General features: G+C 50.0%; 1 protein-coding gene across 1 annotated transcript; it reads left to right on the top strand.

The window, feature by feature from the left end:
- Window positions 1-376: 376 nt before the first annotated feature.
- SELENON (selenoprotein N) lies at window positions 377-10,355 on the top strand (the record flags this gene model as incomplete). Its single annotated transcript, XM_010171072.1, has 11 exons — window positions 377-494; window positions 1,319-1,449; window positions 1,928-2,140; window positions 3,291-3,415; window positions 4,241-4,378; window positions 5,662-5,743; window positions 6,725-6,913; window positions 7,986-8,091; window positions 8,926-9,026; window positions 9,705-9,806; window positions 10,185-10,355. Coding segments are annotated over 11 exons (1,476 nt in total), but the record flags the coding sequence as incomplete, so codon positions are not given.
- Window positions 10,356-12,586: the final 2,231 nt, after the last annotated feature.

Raw genomic sequence — 12,586 nt, 5'->3', positions numbered from 1 at the left:
TGTTTCACTGCGCATCAGTTAATTACAGAAATCACCATCTCCAGGTGCTCTGAATATCTGCAGGTTTAGGAATAACTACCTGGAAAAAAGTTGGAAATTTGTCTGACAAAAGACTTTGAGGCCGACTCTGAGCAAATGATTCGGTCTGAATTACTCAGGCAGATGTAGTTTTAATATGCTCATGCCAATAGTTCCTGGACACCGATCCCTATTGTAAATAGCACAAAATCCTGCCAAGGGGTGTTAATCTTTCCATTTGATGGCTGTGTTTGTGTGCTGGAAAGAATGCAAATTAACTCTGAAGCTGAGAGGGGACAGAGTGAATTTCTGTAAGAGATTGGAATGAAATCTCACTTACCTCTTCTTCCCAAACTAGGAGCTGGCACTGAAGTCTTTGGGAAGGGAGGGGCTGTTTCTCTTTTCTTCTCTGGACACAAACAACGATCTGTACCTCAGTCCAGAGGAGTTCAAGCCGATAGCTGAGAAGCTGACAGGTAGGTGTCTGTCTGTCTTGCAGAGCTTGCTCTGCACAAACCAAGTAAAAGCCAAAGATAATACACTCAGCAGTTTTTTATTCATGTCTCATTTTTTTTCTGGGTGCTGTTTTGGTTCTTATTTACATGAAGAAAGGCTGCTAAGCTTTGACATGTTTTTGAAAAGGCTTAAGCACTACACATCACTTTCACAAAGTAGAGTTTTTCTGAGACCAAAGATCCCATTGCTAGACTAGGAAAGTACATAAGTTACTTTGTCTAGAGCTTAGAGGGGATTTGGGATGGGTGAATGCAACAAATACAGCTCAGCCCAAGCTAAGGCCAGAACTATTAGTGAGCCTCAGCGCTTCATTCGTATGCTCCTCTGGCTGTATCCATCTCTCTCGGATAGCAATTGTGAGAGATTGTGTTTGGAGACTGTATCAGCGTGTGGCAAATGTCTCTTGGTGGTGCCAAGCAGGGAGTGTGGTGATGATAATGTACAGGAGAGCTTACAGCACAGTCAAAATACAGACAGTTGTTTGCTCGGGCTGTAATGAATTGGCTAAAGCATGTGTTCTGATCCCACTGAGGTGGAGTGAGACTGCTTAACTGAGCCGTGGGGTTTAGAGAGTTGTCTGCTAAAAGGAGGGCTGCCCTTTAATTCATGCAGCCAAAGCTGGTCTCTGGGGTGGGTCTGAGTTCTGCTGCTTCCTACAGTGTAGGGACAGCTGGGAAACTCCCAGTGCTCCTGGATTTGCCAGGATAAATGTGTAATCACTTCACAATTGCTTAAAAGGGGAGGGAGGGGAAACAGCTGCTTCAATTCCTGTTGCTTTGTCTAGGGGTTGCTCCCATCTCAGAATTTGAAGAGGAGGAGACGCCTGATCCAAGCGGGGAGACGTTGGCCATTGTGGCTAAATTCCAGCCTCTGGTCATGGAAACCATGACGAAGAGCAAAGACGGTTTCTTGGGAGTAGGTATCACAGGGGATGTGCATGGCCAGGAATTCTGGTATAAACACGTCCTATGAGCTGGTGGCATCACCAGGAACAAGTGCTAGCATGTTGGCAGGGGGAGGTGGTCTTGCTCAAGCCCGTGGGATTTGCTGTGACGAGCAAGCTCACAGCTTTCTGCGGCGTTTCATTGTTTTCAGTGCACTCAGCAGCTTTGTGTCCCAATTAATACGCCCTTCCTGGGAAGCTTGAAGCAAACATTCGAGATGGCTCTCCTGGAGCTAAGTCCAAAAGCAGTGATATCTTCCCCTCTCTCCCATTTCCTATTACTCACATAATTGAAAGTTGACAGAACTATTTGGTGGTGTTTAGGGTGGTAGGATGAATTCAAAACATGATGGATTTTTTCCCCCTTCTCCAAAGCCCACTTACATCCATCAGCATCTCTGCACATTTGAAGAGTCTGGTCTGGGCTCTGATAGTGTCTTTTGTTCACAGATTTCTCACGTCGCTCTGTCTGGGCTGAGGAATTGGACTGCCCCAGCAGCCCCTATGAGCATGATGCTTGCCAGACAGTTTAAAGCCTTTCTTCCTCCAAAAAATAAACTGGATCTTGGGGATCCGTGGTGGATAATTCCTAGTGAATTAAACATCTTCACTGGGTATCTTTCCAACAACAGATTTTACCCTCCACCTCCCAAGGGCAAAGAGGTAAGATATGAAACTCAGTTTCTTCACACCTGCGAGGTAATTTGTGTAAATGTTCTGCCTTATAGCCCGGATGAACCACAGGAGTCCCCAGAGCGGACAAGGCTGTTGCATTATGTCTCCCTGGACTTTCTAAGGGAGCAAAGATGCAGTGAACAGCCAGGAGCAGAGTCTTCTAGACTGGAGGTAAAACAGAGCAGGCAAAAGCTCTAGGTGTGTGTCATGGCCAGATGAGGCTGACTCAGGTCGCTTCATCTTGCTTCCTTTAAGTGTTTGGGATCGTCTTTCCCAGACAGGGAAGGGGAGAGGGTTATTCAGAAAGCACTTGTATGAAGTGATTGTGCCTTGTGGAATAATTTGGGCCTACAAGAAAGCTGGGGAGGGACTTTTTGTAAGGGCAGTTAATGATAGAACAAGGGAAAATGGGTTTAAACTGGGAGAGGGGAGGTTTAGATTAGATATTAAGGAGAAATTCTTCACTGTGAGGGTGGTCAGACACTGGCCCAGGTTGCCCAGAGAAGCTGTGGCTGCTCCTCCCTGGAAGTGTTTGCAGCCAGGTTGGATGAGGCTTTGAGCAACGTGGTCTAGTGGAAGGTGTCCCTGCTGCTGGCAGGGGGGTTGGGACTGGATGAGCTTTCAGGTCCCTTCCAACCCAGCCCAGTCTAAAGTTCTATGATTTCCAAGTGCCACCCCAAAGGTGAGTGTTTCATTGACAAGTGATGTGTGTACATCGTGTGTAAAGCCGGGTGTGTGTATTGCTGTCCCCCGAGGTGCCCGGGTGGGTGCCAGTGATCACATATAGATGGACCTTCGCAGCCTGGTGTGTTTATTGATTGCACACCCGCTCCTTCAAAGTTTTAACTACTATTGATGGAGACACCATCATAGATCAGTTTACTGTACACAGACATTCAACCAACTGGGATGATGGAAACTTGCAAACAATAGGAATAGCATCAAAAACATGGAAGATGGATTAATTTTTAACAGCAGTCTCTTGCTTTATCTCCTTGTTTTGTGATTAGGTAGTTCTCTGAGCTAATTTTTAAGTCTTAGCAGTTCTCTTGCCTTCCTGCTCTGGTGGGGAGTTACTTTGGAGCTGCAGCTGACCTGCAGTGGAGGAACTGTTCTCATTTTTGCTCTCTTACACTAGATCATAATCCACAAGCTTTTGAGCATGTTCCACCCACGCCCCTTTGTCAAAACCCGCTTTGCTCCCCAGGGAGCTGTGGCCTGCATCCAAGCCATCAGCACCTTCTACTACACCATAGCGTTCCGGTAAGGCCCTGGGTCTGGGGTGTTAGGGGAGGGCTTGGGGGCACGTTTGCATTTGTTCCCAATCTCAGGGGAGTGGGGAAGGCTGCAGTGAGCCTGTGGCAGAGAGTGTGCGTGTCATTGCCTGTGCAGTTGCGTTCCCAAGCATGATCAGATGTGTCCTGGCTGGGAGGGAGGCCAAGCAGTTCCAGGAAGAGGGTGGTTCACAGCCAGCTCTTGCCAGCTCTTGCCTGTGTGTGATGCTTTGCTGACGCCTGGGACCCCTGCTCCCAGCGTCACTGAGTCCCTGCTGAGGCAGGGACTGTTGCCCACATGCAGGACAGCAGCCATTCTCCATCACCCTTGGTTTGGAGCTATCTCTGGCCAAAAGGGGAGAGTCTGATTAGGCAGAAATGTGTTATATTTTGGTTAATCGAGGGGTAGAGTGCCTTTCCAAGGGGGAGAGTCTGGGCAATTGTTCCCTTGTTTTACTGGGGGTGTTACTTGCAAATTTGATTTGTCTGATCAAGCTGAAAGGGTGGCTCAGTGGGCTTTAGTCTGTTCCTGTGTTTCAAGGAATGATAATGTAATTCATCCTTCCTGGATGGTCACTTACTGCCCAGTTCCAAAAGGCATCAATATTGGAGATGACCCTGACCCAGGAGATCTGCTCCAGCCTTTTACCCTCTTCATTGTGTGACATGAAAAGCTTTTTGAACTGAACCTCTCTGCCCCAGTTTAGCTTCATCATTTCTGATGCCTGGAGATAACTTCTCCCAGCTGTCATCTGCAATGCATGATCCATTCTCTCCTCCTGGCACTGCAGCTGACACTCCTTTCTCATTTCAGAATCCACGCTGAGTTCCAGCTGAATGAGCCACCAGACTTCCCCTTCTGGTTTTCCCCAGGCCAGTTCACAGGTCACATCATCCTCTCCAAGGATTCTTCCCATGTCCGAGAGTTTAAGCTCTATGTCCCTAACAACAGGTACAACAGGTTTCTCTCTCTTCCTGGGTGCTGAACAGACCTGAGGAGTGTTAGAAATGGTTCCCAGTGGAGCCCAGGGGCTCTGGGATCCTGTCCTGTGCGGGGCTGGGAGCTGTTTGTGGGGGGATGCTGCTGGGCTCTTTTTTTGTGAAGGTAAGAGTGCGGTGACAGGCCTGTCCCTTGCGGTACGTGGGCATCCTGGCCCCTGCAGGGAAGGCAGATCTGCAGGCTGAGCTTCGGGCAGGCTGGCTCTGCTGTTTATCTGTTTTCCCCACACGTCCTTCTCTGCCAGCGGTCATCACGGTCATCGTGTCCTCAATTCTCTAGATAAACTGGTTCTGGTGCAGTTTTTCAGGAATAGCTCTGTTTACCAACAGGTCTGGGGGTGCATCTGTCTTGGAAGAGACAGAGAAGGGCAAGGGCAGAGGAGGGACAGGGGAGAAGCAGGGCAGAGGTTGCTGGGGACATTGCAGATGTCAGATACCTGTTGCAAGCTGCAGAAGGCTCCTCAAGTGTCTGTGATTGATGAACTCATGCTTTTCAGCCAAGTGCCTGGACAGTCTGAGTGAACTGAGCTCTGCAGTTGCCTATAAAACTGGAAAATGCATCTCTACTAGTCGCTGAGGATCCCTCACCCATTTCAGGGTCTGATTCACTCACCAGTAACTGTCCCTTGGTTCTTAGGTGGGGTGTGGAGAGGCAGCCCCTGGCAATCCCAGTGCCTGGCTCAAAGCCCTGAAGTTCAGCAAACCCTGATGTTCTTGCTTCAACACATTTTTATGCTTGGTGTTTCACAGGTTAAGGTTTTGTGTGCATAGCTTCACACGAGCTCATTCCTGTTCTGTGGCAAACAGCTGGAAGCGTTTCAGGGGAAAGAAGCTTCAAATCTCTTTGCCCATGACGGCTGGAGTGAAAATTCTATTATAACATTACCCCGGCAACTCAATCCCTGTGACTCTGTCAGCACATTTGTTACAGCAAGCAGGCACTTACAGCTCTGCCAGCAACTCCTTACAAAAGCCTTTTGCTTCCAAAAAACACTTTTAAAATTTTTTTTTGCAGGATCAGAATGTGCAAGTGCTGGGGAGGAAGAGGGAGCAAAGACACCTCTCTCCTTACGCTGACAGTACTCAGAGGTGTGAGCGCATTTACCCAGAGTGTTGGGTGGGTGCCTGGGCTTCAGTGTTGACCCTGCAAGAGGAACATTGGATGTTCTCATTTGGGGTTTCCCATCCACAGCTTCAGCCTTGAATGACTCAGAACATCCCAGGTTTACTTTGCAGGTCTCTGAACGTTGATATGGAGTGGCTGTACGGTGCGAGCGAAAGCAGCAACATGGAAGTGGATATTGGTTACCTGCCTCAGGTCTGTAGTCACTCTCAGTCCTCCATGTGCGTGCAGCATCCCAGCAGGGATTTATGCTGCCGTGCCCCTGAGCTGTATAACCTCAGTTATCCCCGTTCTTTAGAGCTTTCTCTTGAACATTTCAATATAACAGTATAATCTCTGTTGATCTGTGTAAGTCCTCTGCAGCTGTGTGGCTCCCTACTGCCAGTTCTTGTGATATTTTATTTTTTCCCTCTGCGTGGGTTGAATCCTAAGCTCCTGGAGTCATGTGACTTTTTCCATTTTTAAAAAGTTGTCTGACAGGCAGGGGGGAAGATTAGGAGCTGAACCCAGGCCCTGAACCCAGAGGGGTGGATGAACAACAGTGTGTCTGAATTTAGAAACTGCATGAGGTTATTCCTCTATTTTGTGGTAATCCCAACTCTCAGGACAGGAAACTTAAATCAGGATTTTGAATGCCTGAATTTAACAGTCCCGTTTGCTCCTCAATTAGATCCGTGTTTCTTTTTAATTGCCAAAAGTCAGGAAAAGAGACTTGGAAAATAATTTCAATGTACCAGAACATGGAACTACAGGGAAGTTCCTGAACAGCTTTCCCTGTTGCACCCTCTTGTGGCTAGCCACGGGCTAGTGCTGGTGCTATGAGCAAGAGCTTCAAACTAGCCCTGCACGTCCTGATTTTAAGGATATGGAGGGATTTTAAGGAGTCAAAAATCTCCACTGGGAAGGTGGGAACATGCAGTGAACAGGTCTCATGCATTTCCAGTCTAGCGAGCACAGTCAGATAATATCTGAAGGAAATGAAGTTGCTTTCCTGCTATTCCCCAGTAAAACACATCTGCAGCAGGTCAAGTGCAGCTCCAGGAGACAATGGATCAAGCTGCATCTTCATTCCAAGTTTCACAGTCTTTATTTTGCATCTTTATCATGTCCTGGAGTACAGAAAAAACAGGAGTGGCATATCTGCAGTGTCCCAACTCTCAGCCTGTTGTCCTGCAGATGGAGCTGGAATCGACAGGGCCTTCAGTCCCCTCTGTGATCCATGACGAGAACGGAAATGTGATTGACAGCAGGGATCCCTCAGGGGAGCCCATTCAGTTTGTGTTCGAAGAGATAAACTGGCAGCAGGAAATCCCCTGGGAAGAGGCGGCCCAGAAGCTGGAAGTGGCCATGTATCCATTTAAGAAGGTGAGGAAGGTGCTGGGTTCTTCCTTAGCATGTTTATTTGGGACAGGTCACCTTCACTGAGTTGTGTAGTCACCTCGATGACCAGCAGAAACCAGAGGCCACAACCTGATCAGCATTCAGAGTAGCGTGAGGGTCTCCCAGCTCAGCATGTGCCTCCCAGGCACCACGTGTGTGGCTTGAGGGACTTCCAGTTTCCAGGTGAGGGAGTACAGACAGCCTCTCTGAAAGGCCATTTGGGGTCTCACAGCAGCACAGGCAGGAGCAAAACCTGGATGTCATGTGTCCCAGGCTTGTCTTGTAAATGTAGGCTCATCCTTCCTTCCTCTTATCAGTAGCTGCCGACGTGATTTCTGAGTGAAGCAGGTAATCGCGCTGCTTACAAATGGTTTTCCTCTGGCGTTACCTTTGCAACGTTCAGCTACCTTTGGACCAAGCTTTCCTTATCAGCAGAAAACACACAATCTGCCTCTGCCTCTGCATCCCGCAGTGAGACAGAAATTTATAGCACTGGGTGACCAAAGCTATTTAACATGCCAGTAGCCTGTGGAACAGATGGCTACTGCCTGTCACTGCTTCCATGGCTGAGGGGACACGTTTCAGTGGCTGCATCCTTGTGCCTGAGCTTACAAATGTCCCTCTCAGCTGCCAAGATGTTAATAAAGTTCCCTTCATTTGAGTGATTGGAAGAATCTCTGCTGTAGGGTCCCTCACAGCCAGTCTTTAGGCCGTTTCAATGAGGTTTTGTAATAAATATCTCGAGGCCAAATTCCGCAGGCTGCTGAGGTGTGTTTGCAGACAGCCTGCAGCTCTCTGCTGCGTGTAAAGATGGGGCTCTGAGGGTGCCAGGAACAGCCCACACCTGTGATGGGCTTGCTACAGTCTCACCAGGAGATGAAGTTGTCCCTGGGCATTGCACCACAATTGTCATTTGCTTTAATCTCCAGGAACTGCTGTAGATTAAACTCTGTGTGTGTCACCTGTGGGATGTGGCAGGTCTGGTTCCTTCAGACCCTGCTCATATTTGAGATGGGCTGTTCTGTGTCTATTCCTCAAGCTGTCTCTCTGCCTCCAGGTCTCCTATCTTCCCTTCACACAAGCTTTTGAGAGAGCAAAAGAAGAAAAGAAGCTGGTGCACTCGATCCTGCTGTGGGGTGCCCTGGATGACCAGTCCTGCTGAGGTGAGGACATTCCCAGCATGGCTGGAGGGATGATGTGCCTCATTCAGGCTCTGAGAAGAGCTGGGGGTCAGGGAGCTGGTCAGGAGCCAGCAGTAAATGTTGTGTTACACGCTTTGGCACTGAAGCTGCTGAATAGCAAAGGGCTGGAAGTGGGGAATTACTGATCAGATCTATTTGAGACAAGCCCTAGACCAACTCACTAATTCAAGCACCTTTGTCAAGGGGGAGGCATGGGTCTGGTCTTTCTTGTCCCCTCTCAGTCTGCTGCAGCAGAGGCAGAATCTGCAGGGTGACAGGGACGCTGCTGTCTGCCTTGTTCCTGGCACCTGCACAGAGACAGATGTGAGCTTGGGGTTGTCCTGATGTGTAGGTGTTGACCTCTCACACACCTAAGAACTTACATTGGGCAGGAGTGGTGGGTGGGAGAGGGGCAGGTGGCTTTAGTTCTGTCTGCCCTTAAAAACTCTCCAGCATGTGTAGGCTCTGCTGAGCATAAGCAGCAGGAGGCACTCAGGGTGGATCTGCAGGGCCTGATCCTCTCCTAAGGGCACCACACCAGTCAGCCTCCATGGCAAGCTTGTCCTGGTCCTTCTGGGGCCTTGCAAGTGGCCGGGGCCTGCTCTGGTGAGTCCTCTCTGCCAGCAGCACACACGGGAAACAATAAACTGTGGAAAACTGCCAGCAAAGGAGAAAAATAGACAATGGGCTGGGCCAGGGGGAGTGTGATCCAGCTGCCCCAGCAGCCAGAGCGGTGACATCGATGTGGCATCAAATATGGCAACAGTGAGCTCAAGAAGCACTGCAAACCACTGTCTGCCTCTCTTCCTGTGCCAGGTTCGGGGCGAACTCTCCGGGAGACCGTCCTGGAAAGTTCGCCCATCCTCGAGAGCTTCATCAGCAGCTGGTCACTGGTGAAGGAGCTGGAAGAGCTGCAGGTGAGTGTCACAGCCACATCTGCTGCCTTCGGTGCTGGTGAACGCCGATGGTGCTTGGCACAGGGGTGTCAGCAGGAGCGGGGAGCTCACACCTGTGCAGTGGGGGATTTCGTTCCAAGCCCTCTGTGTCCTAATGATTGCAGGGGCCAAGCAAACACCAGATGGAGGCAGGGTAAGGAAATGGCACAGTGATCCCCTCTGCTCTGTCATGGTGCCAGTTTTAAAAGCTGAACCAGATGCTTCACCGCAAGATAGCCCTGCCCAAGGCCATTTGTGCCATCAACAAACTGACTGCTCTGTAACCTGGGGAGCAATCAAACACTCTCTGAACCCTGAGTCTCCTGATTGCACCTTTCCCCACGTACGAGGCTGTCTCTGGGCTTGTGCTGTCAGCTGGGGTCAGTCACAGAGGGGAGAGGTGGATCAGACTGTTGGTGTGCCTGGAAACTGCCAGGCATGGGTGATTTTATTGTTTGGGGAGAAAATCTACAGCTGAAATGTGAGAGGGAGATGGACCGAAAGGGAATAGTAAAGCAGATGTGAGAATGGAACCAGTTCCTGCCATGCTGCAAAGCAGCTCTTGGGTCCCTCCATTCCTCCTGTGTTCAGTGTGCTCCTCCTGCGCTGTTCTGCTCGTTTTGGTGTGTGCAAACATGTTATTTTGGGGTCTCCTTACAGACCAACAGAGAGAATGAGTTCTACAGCAAGCTGGCTGACCTGCACCTGGAGAAATACAACTTCCCTGTGGAGATGATCATCTGCCTCCCCAACGGCACGGTGGTACGTCCGTCACCCCTTCAGCTGGGCTTGGCTCTTCTCATTAGAACTCTTCAGTGTTCTCTTCAGGGTCATCTGCAAACCCTGAAGCCAGTGTCCACTGCCCCTGGCAGACAAACAGCAGCTCTACCCAGAAATCTGAAACAAATGTCTATTCAGAGACAGAACAACAGCAACTCTGGGCAGGGGGAAAACAACCAGACTTGAACCAAATGTCTGCCTGTGATTCCTCATTGTCCCTGGCGGGAGTCAGTGACCCTTGGGAAGCCATCGTAGCTTCTTTTCTGCACCCATTGTCCCTTCTGCTCATTCTCCAAGGCAGTGGATGGGGATTTTTTCTGGCCCTTAAAGTCTCCTCTCTTTGTCTGTTTTCTTTCCCAGGTTCATCATATCAATGCCAACTACTTCCTGGACATTACTTCTATGAAGCCTGAAGATGTTGAAAGTAGCGTCTTTAGTTTCTCAACCAATTTTGAAGACCCTTCTACTGCAACTTACCTCCAGTTCTTGAAAGAAGGACTGCAAAGAGCAAAACCATACCTGCAAACCTAAAAACAACGGCACCCGAATGCCCCACAGAGATGGCCAAAGACTTCAGAGATCTATTTTGATTACAGCAATTCTTCCTCATCTTCATGGCAGATATTAAGATGCAGACAGTCCCAGGACTGGGACTTTGCTCTGGATGTTGGTTTTCACGCCAAGTTTCAAGTGATACCAGTTTACATAACCTGCCCTTTTGAGTTCAGGCAGATTTTTACAGGAGTGAAAATACTTGAATCCACAAACATTCCCGGTGCGTACCCCTGGGTTTGCCGCTCACCCTCATGTTTTTCCAGCTGCTGTTCAGACTGGTGAAACTCGTAGAACAGCTTTACCAGGCGTCACCCAGAAACCCCTGATCTCAAGGACTGGACTGTGTGTTGAATCACGGAGAACAGTGTTGCCATTAGGACCGAACACTCGTGGTGAGCGCCTGGGTGTAGGCGCAGAATCCAGTGGAGGTGGGAAGCTCCCTCCTGGTAGCCGGTGTCCTCCGCAGCTCCTCGCCAGCAGCAACTCTGAGCTGTGAGCTGCCTGGTGACTTGGCTGCCAGCTCTTCATGACGGCGTTTATGGACAGCAGTGGCAACCCATGCATAGCAGGACTGTAGCTGGTAATGTGTAGACATGAGAGGAGGAGGTTTAGACTGGGGGCTTGAGCTCTGGAACGGCTCCTCCCAGCACCCTGTGTGAGGTGGTGGGAGGGTGGTCTCGCTTATTCAGGTTCTTTGCATCTGAGGGAGGTGCTGAGGTTGGCACAGTGAAATTAGGAACGGAGATCAGGGCATTAGGGATATGGTGCAGCTCAGAGATGTCAGGCATGGATTAACTCGGGGGGGATTAGGGGCCAGAGCCCCTGTGAGTTCCACCAGTGCCGTACGTGCACTCCAGGCTACGGGACACAGTAGTGAGCAGTGCCCCCACCCCAGTCAGCGCAGGCCCACCCCACCCCACCAGCTCTGAGAGCTTTGTTCTCCCAGTGTCTCCTTGGAGCTGGCAAAATGCTCTGTCCATGTTTGCTTCGAGCTTCCAAATCACACTGAACGATGAACCACAATGAAGTTCCCTTCAGGAACAGGAGGTTCAGCGTTGCCCCAAACTGGTTGAGATCTGAGCGGTTTGAAAAGCCAGGAGCACTAACGAAATTTTCAGGAGATTTTTCCAAAGAAATTATTCAGACAGAACACCATTGTCCCTTATCTGTAACCACCTGGGCAGTTCCTCCTCCTCTGTGCCAACACCTGGCTGGAGAGTGAGTGGAATTTGGAGAAAGAAAGGTAAAATGAAACGGGTTTTAAAGCATATTCCTGTAGACAGGTGAGGAGACAAAGCATCTTCAAGAGATGGCTGGAAGCAGCCATGGCTGTTGATGCTTTTTCTGCTCTCTGAAGCACAATTTTGTTGGACCAAATCAAACGAGGGGGAAAGCCATTTTTTTGGAAGGGGTATTTTCATTCCTAGGCTCCAGGACCTGTGAGGAACCGAGGAGTGATGATTAATTATCCTGTCCCCATCCTGCCCCAGCCCTCCTGTCTGTATCTGTGGCTGGAGACTGAGCTTAGATGGACCTCTGGGCTGAGCCAGCGTAGCTTCACTAATTGCTCTAGTGATATTAATTACCCCTGGGATGTTTCTCAGTATTGGCTTTATAACTATGCATCAGCTCTGCATTTCCTCCCACAGTAAGGACAGGCTGGGATCTGGCAGCACTTTCAGCTGCACCAAGTGCCAAAGGCTCCAGGCAGCATTCTGAGACCCAGCTCCTGTCACACCAGTGGTTTTGTCCCTTCGAGGACTTTGGTCTCGTCCCTTTGGGGGACTTTGGCCTGAGTGGAGAGGACACTGAGTGCCTGCCTCCCCCAGCCCCTCGGGGAGCACAGCTGCAGTGCAGATCTGCCCCTCTGGCATTTACAGAGCTTCACCTGAGGTGTTCTGGCTGCACCTTTCCTGAGCCCCTCGGTCAGGGGCTTTGGACTTCGAAGCGGGGTCTGTCAGTTGTGCTCAGGTAGAGAGTTCATTGCATTTGTTTTCCTTCCCCCCGGTTTTGCAGCAGAAGGGGCTGGCGAGGGCCGTGGCCGAGCAGACAGAGATTGCTTTTGACTTCTCAAGATCTGGAAAAACAGGCGCAGCAGCGGTTCTGCGGGGCCACGGGATCCCCTCTGCCTCCCCCTGTGCTTGAGGTCGGGATTTGGAAGCGGCAGCATCCCTGGTTTGATCCTGCAGACGCAGAGATGGGGCCTG

This window comes from Antrostomus carolinensis, unplaced genomic scaffold (genome assembly GCF_000700745.2).
Source record: "Antrostomus carolinensis isolate BGI_N321 unplaced genomic scaffold, ASM70074v2 scaffold53286, whole genome shotgun sequence".
NCBI classification, from domain to species: domain Eukaryota; kingdom Metazoa; phylum Chordata; class Aves; order Caprimulgiformes; family Caprimulgidae; genus Antrostomus; species Antrostomus carolinensis.
The sequence above is the reverse complement of the archived record's forward strand: the minus strand, read 5'-3'. Positions and strand labels throughout refer to the sequence as shown.